This window comes from Antrostomus carolinensis, unplaced genomic scaffold, assembly GCF_000700745.2.
Source record: "Antrostomus carolinensis isolate BGI_N321 unplaced genomic scaffold, ASM70074v2 scaffold15304, whole genome shotgun sequence".
NCBI classification, from domain to species: Eukaryota; Metazoa; Chordata; class Aves; order Caprimulgiformes; family Caprimulgidae; genus Antrostomus; species Antrostomus carolinensis.
This window is the reverse complement of record NW_010312913.1, coordinates 1-15,346: the sequence shown is the minus strand read 5'-3', so window position 1 is coordinate 15,346 and position 15,346 is coordinate 1. Positions and strand designations below refer to the sequence as shown.

At 36.3% G+C, this 15,346-nt stretch overlaps 1 protein-coding gene across 1 annotated transcript in view; it reads right to left on the bottom strand.

The window, feature by feature from the left end:
* NUCB2 (nucleobindin 2) overlaps window positions 1-7,844 on the bottom strand; it is a 15,018-nt gene extending 7,174 nt beyond the window's left edge. Inside the window, exons 1-5 of the mRNA XM_029084789.1 lie at window positions 7,668-7,844; window positions 6,893-7,000; window positions 5,444-5,570; window positions 2,312-2,415; window positions 433-618 (exon numbers count right to left, since the gene is read on the bottom strand). Coding sequence (XP_028940622.1) covers window positions 433-618; window positions 2,312-2,415; window positions 5,444-5,570; window positions 6,893-7,000; window positions 7,668-7,811 — 669 coding nt within the window. The 5' untranslated portion in view covers window positions 7,812-7,844. The remainder of the gene's footprint in view (window positions 1-432; window positions 619-2,311; window positions 2,416-5,443; window positions 5,571-6,892; window positions 7,001-7,667) is intronic.
* Between the last annotated feature and the right edge of the window lie 7,502 nt (window positions 7,845-15,346).

The following is a 15,346-nucleotide window of genomic DNA, read 5'->3' as shown; positions in this document are numbered from 1 at the left end:
GAAAGAGGGAATATCAAGAAAATGCATATTCTTTGGAACGGAACATCTGTAATAATCAGTCATGGCCACACAGACCCATGTAGGAATAATGGCTGAAAGGAGTTAAATCAGTTTGCTTTTTCTAGAGCAAATAGTACTGTGATGCAGTTCCTTGCAGGCCAGGAATACCATGAAGGCATGAATACCATTCTGGCTTCTTCCTAATGAGTTTTAGCTTCTTTGTAAATAATAACCATGCCAGCAAATAGCATACTTGTACAGAAAAAATGTGGGTATATATAGTGGGTTTTGTAATGGTCTCACACTCTGCTCCCATGTCGATGCAGAGGCAAATGCTGAGAACAAACAAGACACGCTCTTCTCTTTATTAGCTTTTTCTCTCTGGAAAGGAAAGCTTCCACCCAATCACCTAAGAACAGACTGTAGCCTTACAGGATGGTGAACTTTAGGGTGATCTCCATGTTTTTTCTTCATCTCTTCAAATTTAGATTCTTCTCGCTGCCTCTTTTCTTCATCCAGTGTTTTTAAATACTCTCTTCTCTCATGTTCTTTCATCATCTCATATTTCTTAAACTCCTCATGCCGAGTCTTATCATAGTTTTCCAGGTCACTTGTAGCCTAAAAATATAGATACATGTAGACATATGCTTATGCCACATGGTTATGTTAACAGATATGACATTCAAAACACTACTGTTCAGATCTGTGGACAAGGCTGGCCGTATTGCCATTCTTCTTTTAAACATGAGGTAAAGTAGTTGGGGATTTCCTTTCGCATGACAGTGATGCAGAAACACCTCTCCTCCGTTATTTTCACAGAAATTAATTTGCAAGTGTTCAACTGCTAGACAATTTTTGGAACTACACAGTACTGTAAGAAGGCATCAAGGTGTCTCTTATCAATTAATAATAAATTAACTCAAGTTAAGTATGTCCCATACTAATTAGACATAGCTTCAAATAGTACCATTAACTCCTTCTTTATTTCAGAATAAGAACATCTGTAGCTTATCCTACAGTTTAATGAAAAAAGTGCCTTAATTAATAATGGGAGTTAGTTTGCAGTAGCTTAATACAGATTAAATAAAAAAACCCAATTAAATGGGGAGAAAGGATGTGAGGGAAGAATTTCCAAGTACGTTTATAGAGTTTAGAGATGTATCATTTTCAGACAGCTCAAGTATTAAAGGACGTTTTGATAATGCTTTTCAAACTAACATGTTTGTACCTGATATGGTCTCTCCATTATTTACATTTTAATTTTCAGATTCACTGTACCTTTTCAAAAACAATTCCAAAGCAGAGACCCCCTAAAATGCCTATTATACTCTGTCAATATCTCAGCTGAGAAATGAGAAGAAAAATAACATAATAAGAGAATGAACTGCCCTGTTGAGGATATGCTTCTCCTAGTCAACCAGAATTTTCCCAGAAGTGATACTCAGAAATGGCAAGAAACTTTATAATGATATAAAAATAATTTTACAGAAAATTGAGATAAAATTTTCCAAGGGTAAAAAAAAAATCCACAAAATACAGAAACCGTAAAATATATATTATCTTTCAATTTACTTTGAAAATATAAAAACTGACAAATTCTTATGTTGGACATGCAGTGCTCTCTAAAGCATATCTTAGTTTTTTTCCCATTGGGAAGTGTATTTTTTCCAGCAGTTAGAAAAAAGCCATGCCAAGCTTAGCTTAACTGCATCCCCTTAATAAACACACACTGAAAGCCCCCACCCCCTCACCTGAGACTGATACTGAATCTGCTAAATAGACATTGAATGCCATGCCCACCATATGCAATTTCTAATACTGGTATCTTAAATTCTACTCTGCTGTGGTTTTGCAGTTTGACCTATATATAAATAGATCCCAAAATTCAAATGGCTAGTTTAGGGATAATTATTTATGTCATTGTGTGAGACACCTAAATCATTTAGAAACAGAAATCAGAAAATACACTTGGGAAAATGTACCCCTATCAAAACTGTATTTAATTTAAATGCTCCCCAAAAGGTATATTTTATTCTCAGAAAGGTGTATTTTATTAAGTTGTTTGTACTGGCACATGAATGCAAGTCCTGTTAAGATGCCATCCCAAAATTTATGGGCTCTTTAGCATAATACACACTGACAACAGTTTGCAAGTGTGCAATGGAGACAACTGACTTTTCTCTGAAAATGAAAACTGCATGTCATTTATAAAAAAGTAGTGTATATATATAAAAGAATTTGCCTTTAACCAAGAAGAAAAGCATAATAATTAATACCAAAAAACCACATAGTCATTTAGATCTACACTCACTGCTTTGATCAACATATCTAAGTCTTTAGGTTCAAACGTGTCAGGATTCTGATGGTTCAGGTGCTCAAACTGTTTAAGGAGAGCCTGATGGTCTAGGCCAGTGTCTGAAAGAACAAGGAACAAATATAAAACATTAAAATAAGTTTGAAATCAAGTGAGATCAGGAAGTTAAAAACTTTCATAAGGGAGCTTATGTCTTCTAAGTATCTGAGGCTCCCTGAGGACTAGATAATTTTTTCACTGTCAGAGGAAACTATAGCAACACTTCTGAAGTTGTTTTTCCTGAAGGAGATCGGCAAGCTTGATAGCAATTTGCACTGGATTCCTTCTGATGTGCCAGTGTTGCATTGTGCACAATAATTTAACGTGCACAAATTAAGGGTTGTGTTTCAAGCAAGGAAATGTATGATCAATTAGAGCTTCACAAACTAAGAAAAACATTTTATTCTCTTTTATATAAATGAGATAGTTATTTTTGATACTGCACATAACTTCAGCAACTTGCATCTTTTTCCTGAACTGGGAGAAGTCTGACTCTCCTATTGCCCCATATATTTTGCAAATGACTTGTATCTGGCCAAAGATGTTAAGTACAATATGGTATAAAATTATATCGAAACCAATAAGCAGATAATCAAATTTCATTTGTGCAAAATGAGAAGTGTGAGACAGGGGAAAGTTGGGTCCTGTGTCTAAAATCTGTAAACATTTCTCTCTTCCTGATGACAGGACTATACTCAACAATATCAATACACAATACACTAACAACAGAACACATTTCTACAATAGGCTTTTTCTAGCTGTTACAATGGTTTCTGACTGTTAATGCTAGATAATAATGCTGTCTTAAGCAGCACACACTTTGATATGTTATGTATAACAACTCTGACAAGCTTTTACAAGATGGCTTAGCAAAGAATATTTTCTTTGTTTAAAAAAAATTGGAAAACACAACTCTGAACATGTTATTCTTTGGCAAACTATCTGTCTTACACTGAGTATTGTGTTTGTATTATCACAAAACAGCAAACACTGCTGGGGCAGATTTCAACCATCATTCCTCTCCGATGAGATCATAATTTCTGTTGAAATATATGTGCCTGAGCCTGTTTTTGAAACATTTTTCAGAAGTGTAATAATAGGTTTTAAAAACAAAACAAACCCAACAAAAAACCCCATCCCCTAAACCCCATATTCCTCCATTCCTTATATTTATTGGAAAAGACTCATTCTATCTGACAGTATTTACTTGCCACTTGTTATTACAGGATGCTCTTTTGTAGGTGTTCCAAGATGCTGCATAGGTATAGAGATACAAGAAGTATGGTCAGATTATCTATAACATACAGCTGCTGCACGTGATGTGAAATTCTCACTGGCAGAGCTGATTATAAACTTTGTGAGATATTTTCCCACTCCTGGTGTTTTCACATCTTGGTAGTCATCTGAATATTTTGAACTGGAATGATCTGTTCTTGTTCTTTCCCAAATGTAAGATCTCACACTTATACTGTAACAAATCATACCTGTTGGGGGGAATTACATTTCTAAAGCACACTCTGTTAGTTACTCTTGATATATGGAAGCAGAGAGGGGTAGAAGTAATCAATCCATTAAACTATTAAAACATTTTAAAATACACAAAATTACTCTGTACACAATCAGGTATTGCTAGCTGCAGTCAACTAGCTCACTGTGAGTGTCACCATGATATCGCTGGACCGCTTGCCTGCAACAGGAGCATGAGACCAGGCTCTTGGCAGCTTAAGAGCCACCTGAGGAAGATGAACACAGGGTCTGGCAGGTATGTGAGGCAATACACTGACTTCTGTGGAGGGGCTACCACTGGTCTGCACTTCCTAGCTACCAGTGGACTGTACTCTCTGGACTAGAACTTCCATTAACAGAAAGCAAAGGTCAGAAAGGTGATCTGATGCCCTCAGCCAACTCTACATTATTATTCACTAATTATACTATGGTAGCACCTAAAGACTTCACTGGAAAGGTACTACACTATAAATATCTTCTTTTTTTTTTTCCAAATTAATCTGATGCTTTCCTGACTCTAGTAACACCCCCATAAACATGTATTTGCAAATGGATGCTGCTTCAGTCTACACGCCACCTGAAAATTCCGCTTATCCTAGACGACAGATCCTTATTCTTGGAGTATTTTAAATTGAAATGTTACCTATTCAATTCAGTGGGATCCCTCCCCATAACTCACAAAAGATTTTAATAATAAAATAACCTGCATAAGCAAATTAAGCCCTTTTTATTTGAGCTTCTTTGTGGAAAAACAGCATTCAGAAACAAGATTGTGCAGTCCATCATTAGGATCTCTGTCTTTGAGCTACTAATTCTCTTCAAAAAGAAACCACTAATAAGAAATTTGCAGAATTAGTTCTAAATGCTAACTTTAAAATTATTCAGTAATAAGAAATAAAAAGGGATAGCACCATTTCCCACACAAACATAAAGCAATCAGAATTACTAGAAACCTGAAGCCTTTTAATTAAAAGAAACTGTCTGAGTTTGTATGATATCATTAACAATTAAGAAAATGCTATGGATAATTTTTTTTACTCCAAATGTTTTTCATTATTCAGCTTAAAACTGCCCCAAAAATAAGAAAAACAATCTTCTAAAACAGAAATGTTTAATATATGTTAGAAATCCATACAATAACTCTGATTGGTGGAAAGAAGGCTTAAAAAGAAAAAAAGGAAAACTTTTGTCTTAACAGATTATTAAAAAAAAAAAAAATTCTACCCCGTAAAGACATGACACATGTCATGTTGTATTCTTAAATATAGTTCTACTATGTTACTAGTTCTCAGTGTGTAATCTATAAACTGATGCATTACAAACATAAAAAAAAGGTTGAAAAGTATTAGAAGTATCTGAAAAATCCACTGCCAGAATCAAGTTTAGTTATTTATAAAATGACTCTTCTGCCCAGTTCCTTATAAAGATGGGTCTTCACTGGCCCTAGGCCAGCTCAGAAAGGACACTCACTTTCAGCTTACAGTCATTATTGCTGACAACAAACAAAGCATAAGTGATGGACTTTGGGCACCTCTCCAACACAATCCATCTGTTAACTCACCTAGTCAAATTCTGTATTCTTACCTTGAACAGAATCCATTTTAGCTTTAATTAACATTCTTAATCTTGCCACCTCTTGTCTTTTTAGTTCATCCAGCCGTGTTCTCACATGGTGACTTACTAAATCAAGCTCTCTGCTTAGTTTTCCACTCTGTCAAAAAACAAAAATTATGTATAAAAACTAGAAGAAAGTAGCCTTTAGGATTCCCATTAGACATGAGCTGCAAGACAGCAGACTAGTGGCAGTCTTTGGCAACAATGTAGCCAATATTGTAAGACTCTCAAATTTTTTTTAAAAGAGCAGATTCAAAATGTTTTTAAGTCTATGCCTATAGAAACAAAGAGGCATCCTAAGAGCTTTATTAAAAAAGAATTTCTAAGTATCTTGCTCCTTCAAAGAGCTAAAGAATGACCTTGAAGTAGCAATACCTAATAATGTTTAAGAAGTGACAAACTTCTTGATCAATGTTCTCAAATTAGTTCAAAAGAACGGTGAGAGGCACACAAGTGCTGTGTTCTTCATCCACTTGATGACAGCTGTAAGACTTCTTAGAGAAGGTACAAGCACAGCAACAGTCACAAATGTGTTCTGCAAGAATATTTATCAGGATCTGGAAATGGATAGTAACCTTCAAGGGTTACACTAGAAGTAGCACAGAACAAAAAGGAGCCAAAAGCTGCCAATGGCAACGTAAGGGATTAAAGGAAATGCAGAAGGCAGGGTCTCCTCTAAGTCTGTGATTTTAGTTGTTTCCTACCTGTCCCTTGCTGAATTTCTAGCTCATAAAGGGCAATGCAGAACAGCCACCACCTAGAGCCAGGAACTAAAGTAGAAAAGACAAGAATGTGGTGAGGTTTTGCAGAGAGTGCTATGTGGATTGGCACAAAAGAAAGGACAGCAGCAGAGAAAGCCAGAGGTCTATTTTATTGCTATATACACTGACTTTACCTCTAGCACAACTCCTCAATTTCTCCAGACTTTAAAATCTGACTTTATTGTAATTCTCTCTCATGTCATCATATTCATTTGTGACACACTAGCTAAATCGCAGAAGGCAGATACATCTCTATGTTCAAAATAGTGTTCCAAATGACTTGGCAGGCAACAGCGAGTGTGAGCTACACTTGCAGCTGCTTTGAGGTGTGTGAAGGTTCATCTACCTGTGTGGAGTCTGAAATTGGCTTTTTAATAGATAGGTAGAAGGCAGAAACTATACATTAAAGCATATGTTGTTGTTTGGGGTTTTTTTTAAACTCCGTGACATTCTTTAATGAACATAAGTTCTGCTGTCCCTTGACTAAAGACGAAGATGTAGTAAGAGTTAAATACTGAAGTAAATAAAAATGAGAGGAAATATAAGCTCAAAAAAATTTAGAAGAGTATGAAGAAAGAAAAGGAAGAAAGAATAACACATATATGGCTCATGATTATGGATTTAATTAACCTTAATTTAACTCTGTTTTTGTACCTACCTTTATTTCCTCTATGTCAGCAGTCTGGAGTTTCTCCCTGAAATGCTTATCTGTTTCCAGGACATCTATTACTTGCCTGAGATATTCATCATAATAAAGTCCCGTGTCCTTCAAAAAAAAGAATGTGAAATTAAGAAAAGAACATACTACCAAACATTTAATTTTGTTTAAATACAGTGATTAAACTGAAACTCAAATCTCAGCAACACAGGCATTGTACTCTCTTACATATCTTTTTTTTTTTTTCTGATTTGCATCATTGTTCTATAACAATTTATTCTCATGATGCATTTGTTTCAGCAGCTGACAAGGAAGAGGGGAAACGTGTTTAGGAATCCATGACATACACAAGCATCTGTCATGTTAATGTAGTTTGGGGTTTTTTGAACAGTGTAATTCATTCATTACTGTTTTATTTGAAACACTGAACTGGAATCACAGAGTGGAATTTCCTAAACCACCATTCAATTGCTTGGAAGAAGTTTCTGTGGAACAGTAAGCACTGCTTCCTATTGTAAGCTGGGGAATTCCTTACATGTGCCACCTCACCTTTAGCAGCTTGTGGGAAAAAAATGAAAGATAACAAATTTAAACAGAACCTCACGACAGTAGATGGCAGAGTGTATGACAATACTGGCTGATAGTAATTTCCTTCCTGCAAGTAACTCCAGTAAAGAACATCTAAATTTCAGGAAGGGAGTTTGCTATAGTCAGATTACTAACAATTATATATATATAAAAAAATACTTAATTAGATAAATTTCATTACACTTACTGGATTTTCTACCTTCTCTCCTTCTACATGGCCTTCTCCTTTGACTTTTGTCTTATCTATGTCTATAGGTACAGCTTCCAAGGCCATTAGGAGACATGTCATCAGCAAAATACACTGTTGGGGCAGGACAGATAGCCACTTCATCTGAAATGAGACCAAGTCACAAAGATTAACATAAATTATGTTATCATACTGTACTGATTAGATTTTTTTTATGTTCCTACATAGATACCTGTAATAACCGACTTCCTCCATGTTCTACTGTTCTCAAAGAACAGTAAAACTCAAAGAATTAAATACAGCTTTCATTTTTAAAGGCCATTACTAAACAAGCAGGTGCCATTGGGTCTGCTCAGTTTCTGTGGGATTTGTGCTCATGGGCAATTTGGGTTCTCTTGGAAAAACCAACCTTTGTAATTACATGCTGTCACACATAATGGGAAGGACTGGATGATATCACAGTATGTTCTTCATATCTATTTGATCTAATAAGCTGCTCAGAAAAGAAGGCTATCTCCTGACACCAGGCAGTTTTGTTTCAGGTTGTGCATAAGGTGTTTTTACTGTAGGCCTTTTGATAAAACAGGCCAAAAAATCCACAAATACCAGTAAGAACTGAAAGCAGAGAAGACCAAAATTAATAAGCCAAAAATATCTCCCATTTCAGCTGACTCTGTAGACTCCTATCCTTAACAAAGGACTTCCAGCAGTATTTTGAGGAACCCAACTGTTTATACAATCTGTGCTATAACAAGTAAATTGGACATACATTTACTAGAATAAAAAATAATTACCTAGTGAAGCCAGTTACTGTATTTAGGTATCTATTAGTCGAATTCTATACTCATCAAGATTCCCTCAATAAACCCGAGTGACTAAGACATGCATCAACCGTTAGAGTGTGACAGTGACAACTGAGTCACTGAGTACATTCTACTCTGACACCTATTAGAAGGCAGAAACCACGCCTATTGCAACTTCTAAGATTAATCAGCTGTAAGAAAAAACTCATCATAATTCTCAAATGCAGCAGCTAGAGGGAAGAGTGACAAGAGGCAGGATGAGAGGAAAACTAGAGTTTCAGTTTTTGTTCCACTAAACACTTTATTAAGAGTTCTTCCCACTCTCAGCCTGTTACCAGCTACCTTCAACAGTGCCCAGCCTTTGACTTCCTGGTTGCCCATTCCTTCCTAGGAACTTCAGGGCGAATCTGTATGTCTGACCTAGAGATGTGGTTCCTTCTGTAAGGACTAGGAGCCACCAAGTCAACAGATAATCATAGTGTTGCAGAAGAGAAGCCAGAGGTCTATTCTAGAGAAGCCATGTCAATTTGATCATGGTCATCAGTGGTATATAATGCACAGCACACATCTTGTGCCCTGCCATGGGTGCGTCGCTTGAGTCTATTATTATTACTATTCTTCCTACTGCTATATAGTTTAATTGAAATAAATTGTAATGAATCTGCCCAGCTGGCTGGTTACGTTCCTAAAGACAGATGGACAGAGATGATGTTACAAATGTCATCTGGAAAGTAAGTTATTTTAGTAAAAGACATGTAGCGCACCTAGATGAAAAGGTAGCACAACTCTAATCTGCTTGTATCAGAAATCAATCTTATCTTTTAAAGAGGAAAAACATTTCTACTTGTAATACATAAAGAGAATAAAAATAGTAAAAGTAGTGCTCTAGAACTGACAAATACTGTAGTTTCTAAACAAAGTCAATATCCTAAGCTTTCAGGGAAAATGAAAAATAAAAACCTCTCTGAGTATGAAGTATTTTAAAAAAACAGAGCAAGAGCCAAAAGAATGAGATAGTCAGCAGAAAATAGAGCCACCAATGTACTTGCATGAACAGAAAAATACAATTGGTAATAGAAAAGAAGCAGTCTGTCTGCCAGCAGCCTTGATCTTGATCCCACTAAAGTTAATCACAAATTCCTGTCAACTCCAGTGGAACAGGGTTGGACATCTGAATTATAAAGAGCTATGGATTTTGAAAGATAAGTACAAAATGCACCTTTAAAAGTTTGTTCTAGCAACGTTAACACAAGCAGCTAATCATGGCATTAGTACTCCTATTTTACCTAACTGCCAGGTGTTTATAATATAAACCTGAAAATTTACTTTAAATTAACTTAACACCTATTGCCTGGAAAACACCATAATTCTGGTACTGGTGTTTCCATCACCTTCCCAGCAAAGCACAAGTATTTTTAAAGAAGTAACACCCAATGTCAAATTTTCTAAAACTGAGACGGGCAAAAACATACGGTGATACCGGTGTACAGTGTGTAGCGCCTGCACATGTTCAAGTCCAGCAGATGATCATGAAGCAAGTAAGAACAACACTGTAAATATCATATTGTACATTTGCACTTGCCAAACCCATACCTACCATGATGGGCAATGTAAACATAAATCCAGAGTTACAGAATACACCAATAAGCCTACTTACTAATAAAATTTCACGCACACCTGCTGTATCTGATATGGAAGCATTTAAACCTGTGTGAGATACAGTGCAGACATGCAGGATGACAGCAATATTCTCTACAGTCATGACTGTACTGTGACTTCCTATTTTAATGCTGTACATTGGAGAAGCTAACAATCTTCATATGCAGTGCTGCATTTTAAAAAGAAAAAAACAGGAAAGATATTAAATAGATCTACTGATCTTCATCTTTCTAAGAATATTTTAACCTCAGTACTAGAATGGGAATATTACAGATGATATATCTGAACTATGTAAAGTACTCTTTCAGCAGTCTGAGCTAGCCATCTAGCATCTTGACTCTGTTTTCACCTCTCTGAAACAGTGATATACCTGTCCATATATCACAGTTTAAATGGAGAATGTTGGATTCCATGGGTTTTTCCATTTCTTTAAAAATTATTTGCAAAGATATAAATTTATTAACTCATAAAATCTTTTAAAAATACATTAAATGTTTGAAATTAGGCAGAAACAGCTTAGTCTTCTGCCATATTTTCTGTTTGGAAATACCTGAAATATTAGTGTTAGTTCCTCCCTGTTCTTTCAGGAGGACTTGCTGCACAGACACTGTAAGCTATCATACCTTAACCAACAATGAAACTCAGAGAGTTTATAGTTAATGAATTTTCTTCACAAAGTTAGTCCATGAGTTAAACTGGTATCAGCACTGCTAAAATGTGGCAACAATTTTGAGAAGCAAGTGCAAAAATCTGTTTCATCAGCCCAAGATGCTAAGCTAAACCTCTGGTTGTGGCAAAATGTCTTTTCACTAGGTCACTAGTCCTCTAAATATAGATTTCTCATTGAAAACATGAGCAGAAAATGATGTGAAAAGGGAACTGGCTACAATCTGCAATAGTTTTCCCTTTACAAGTTATCTTTCAAAATACAGAAACACCTGCACACTTCCCAGATAAGACTTAATCCTTTTAAAAGTTAATACGTAAGCGTAATTTTTCCCTCTTTCCTCTTTCAGTAAATGTCTCACTCGCACATGCAGCAACAGTTCTTTCATTATTCTTCAAGCATGTTTTCTCTTCTGTTAAAGTTGTCCATTAACCCCCTGATTCAGATGTTGCTTCATTTTTTCTAGGCAATGTCCAACAGGTTTGAACCTGGATATGCTGTCCTCATCTTTTGTAAGAGTACATCTCAGTTCTCTGCACCAGGAGACATTCCTTATTTTTTCAAGAAGCATTTCAGTACTGTACATAAATACAGTTTTATATAAACCAGTATTATTTACGTATATAAAGGCAGTAGAATCCTTTATTCTCATCCTCTTTACTTTGCTTAAATTCTTTTCTTTTGACCTGTATTTGTTACATTTTTCTCATGGCACTTTATCTGCTTTGTTCCCTTTACAGTTACAAGTTGGCTGATAGAACAGCTTCTTTTTTCAGCTTCTCAGAAAAGACAGCGTGCCTCAACTGTGTGTAGTACAACATATGCTGACAGAACCTTCTTTTAAAAAAGTACACTTCATCTGTTTTATTACATGAGTCACCCAAATGCTGGGGGACACTATATAGTAACACAAACTATGAATGCTCAAGTGGGAAAGAAGCAAGTACTATTTACAATGCAACTGGATGTCCAGAAATAAAGATGGCATAGAAACAAAACATACGGCTGCTGCTACACGCACTTAGCTCTCTCATAAGTACAGTTTGAAAAGAAAACTGTTTTTTTTGGTTGTTACGATTTTAATGGTTATTTAAAAACCTGCATGGACACACAAATACACGTATGTATTTATAATATTACCTGCCTCCAAGGAACTTCCTTATCATCATTTCGGAAAAATAAGTATCAGTGTCTACAAAGCTGTCTTACTAACTGAATGTTGAAATAGTCTCGTTTTTATAAGGAACTTGCATGATTTTATCAATTATTTCCAATGAAGTTGACACAAAATTATGAAGCCAATACTTAAGCAAAAACTTGTATTGAATTCAATGCATACTTGATAAAACTCTTTATCAACTTCAAAAGCAATTTTTTTTAATAACCACTACAAATATAGCTTCCTGTACTGTAAGTTCAGTTCCTGTACAGAACAAAATACAGCAGTACACTTGGAATGTCACTAATTCATTTTGTATAAATGCAAACAGCAATTTTGTCAGCACTGGCATAAAAAGCAACCTCATTTCAAATATGCTACTACATGCAACCCAAGTATTTGCTCAAACTCTAATTTCAAATCAAAAAGTATTTCAGTTATTCTACTAATATGCATTTTGCTCTAATTAACAACAAATGATGATGCTAAAATAAACCTTGAATGCCCCAGGATTTCAAGGTCCCTTTTTTCCCCTTTGGGAAGAACGTATAAAATAGCTAATAAGAATAAATCTAGATCTAATAATATGGAGCCAGATTTAAAAATATTTATGCACTTAACGATAGCTGCCTAAAGAGATTTATTTCCATAATTTGCTAATTCCCATTGATTTCTACTTGCTTAGAAATCCAAATATGCATAAATGTGCCACTCTTGCTTTATAAAGAATATAAAGCATGAGAAATGTAATCATGAAAAGGGTCTGTATATTTCCTGAATTATCTATGGTGAAGAATATTTACAAGTGAATATTATTAAAACAATTCTAATAAAATGCAGTTTATTTCATTCTTCCAACTGTCAAATCACACGTACTAAGAGCAAAAATTGTTGAAATTAACATGAATTTTGCCTCTGTTTTAATTTGATTTGGTTTAAGTACCTGGCCATGTTTTTAGCTACATACAAGCGCATCTCTATCCAGAAGGCTTGTGTCTACTGTGTATCTAAAAGGAACTTCAGAGAGATCTCTTCTGCTTACTGAGCAATCAGATAGACAAGAGCACCACAAAACCGCACTAGATAAACACCTTTGTTGCACAGGAGTTCAAACCAAGGCAACACTGATACGGGCTTTTAACTTAACAGTAAAGGAACTTATCTGTCTTTTGTACAGCGCACTTGTTTAGTCAGGGTATCACTAGAAGTATGAGTCAATATTTCCTCACCTCTGACATTTGAGTCACTGTAATAATATTTTACACTTTTTATTATCTCAGAGAACAACTGCTCTCCCCATTCATGATTACAATTTCAGCTACATATGTATCAGCTGAGGGCAGCTTTAAATCTTTAACTGAAAGTTTATGTTTAGCAGTACTACCATTACTACGCAGCCAAGTTATGGAAACTTCTCCTTAGTCTTATTAAAAAATAATTCTTTTTGTTGCTGCTTAGTTTTTATTTGCTTGATGGGTTTTTCTGAATATAATTTCAGATACCTAATAGTGGTATCTCAAGCTGTATTATAGCATCAAGTCACAAATTTACATCAGCTGCCTTTGCGTCCAACAGCTAATGGAAGTTTTAAGCAGAACCAATGGACAATAATAATTTACAATTCTCTTTTCCCCTTTTTTGTTTATGTTAATTATCTTGGTTAGAAGTGAATGAGATTCACATTGTTCTACTACAACACAATTTGTTTAAAGATAGACTTATGTTAATACTTTTAAAAATATAATTATCTTTCTTATTCTAAAATAAAATACTGCCAACGTTGAAAAGATTACAGTAGCGAGTTAAGGGGAAATACATAATCACTGTTAGGAGGTACCGTATGTAATCAGGTTAATAATTTGTGGGCGATGGTGAACTTTGACTGTACAAGATCACTGTGTAGCAAAGAAGAGATATAAGTGTATCTTAAGTGCTCACAGAAATGTGGGCTTCTCCCATAAACCTTTTGAGAGTCTTAAGCAGAGGCCCATAAAGGTTACAACAAAATCTGGTTTCAAACAATTTTTGAGTGGCTCTTCATCTCCTATTCAGTCTTTAGAGCAGAAGTCTTTCCCATGCTACTCTGTTTAGCTGAGAGGGAAGGACAGTCACTTCAGAGTTCAGGGTAGAAATGCACCAATACTGAGGCAACTACAGGACTTTTCTTTAGAGTGGGTGCACTGGGTCTGCGTGGCAAGGTTTGGTAGTGGGGGGCTATAGGGGTGGCTGCTGTATGAAGCTGCTAGAAGCTTCCCCTGTGTCCAAAAGAGCCAATGCCAGCCATCTCCAAGATGGACCTGCCACTGGCCAAGGCCGAACCCATCAGCAATGGCAGTAATGCCTCTGTGATGATGTATTTAAGAAGCAGGAAAAAAACCAGCAGCTGCAGACAGAGAGAGGAGTGAGAATATGTGAGCAGTTCATGAAGAACTGCAGCCTGTGGGAAGAGCTCATGTTGGAGAAGTTTGTGGAGAACCATCTCCCATGAAAGGGACCCCGTGCTGGAGCAGGGGAAGAGAGTCAGGAGTCCTCCCCTCGAGGAGGAAGGAGCAGCACAGACAACGTGTGATGAACTGACTGCAACCCCTATTCCTCATAGTCCTGTGCTGCTGCAGGGGAAGAGGTAGAGAAAATAGAAGTGAAGTTGAGGCCAGGAAGAAGGGAGGGGTGGGGACAAGGTGTTTTTAAGATTTATTTTTTATTTTCTCATCATTCTACTCTGATTTTCATTGGTAATAAATCAAATTAATTTGCTCCAAGTCAAGTCTGTTTTGCCTGTGATGGTAATTGGTGAGTGATATCTCCCTGTCCTTACCTTGACCCACGAGCCTTTCATTAGACTTTCTCTCCACTCTCCAGTTGAGAAGGAGGAGTGATAGAGTGGCTTCGGTGGGCACCTGGCATCCAGCTAGGGTCAACCCATCACAGCGGGAGAAAACAAGATGACAAATAAAACCCAAAGCAAACCATATTGAACTTGATATTGTGGTGTACCGGTGCTTCGTTGTTGTCACTGTGATGGTCTAATTTTGAAAAAGCTGGATATTATTTTTCCATAGCAAATACAACTCAAACAACGGAGGCCTTTTCTCCTACGTGCTGACTAAAAAGTGTTGTCAAAAGTGAACTCTTTTGAAAACCATAACTATGTTAATTTCAGAAAAAAAAAAAAAGTTACCTGTCTACAGCCATGTTTCAACCTTTTACTCTTTTGGAATATTTACTGTGTACAGAGGTCAGCCTGACACTATTCACCCAGCTCCTCGGGTGGTACTGCAGTTAGCGGAGTGCTGGAAAGCGATGCCCTTCCCAGCGAATCCAGCCCAGGCTCCTGGACAAAGCAGCCCAAGTTTTTCCTGCGGTTGTGCAATTCCCAGCCAGTCGCTTTGCT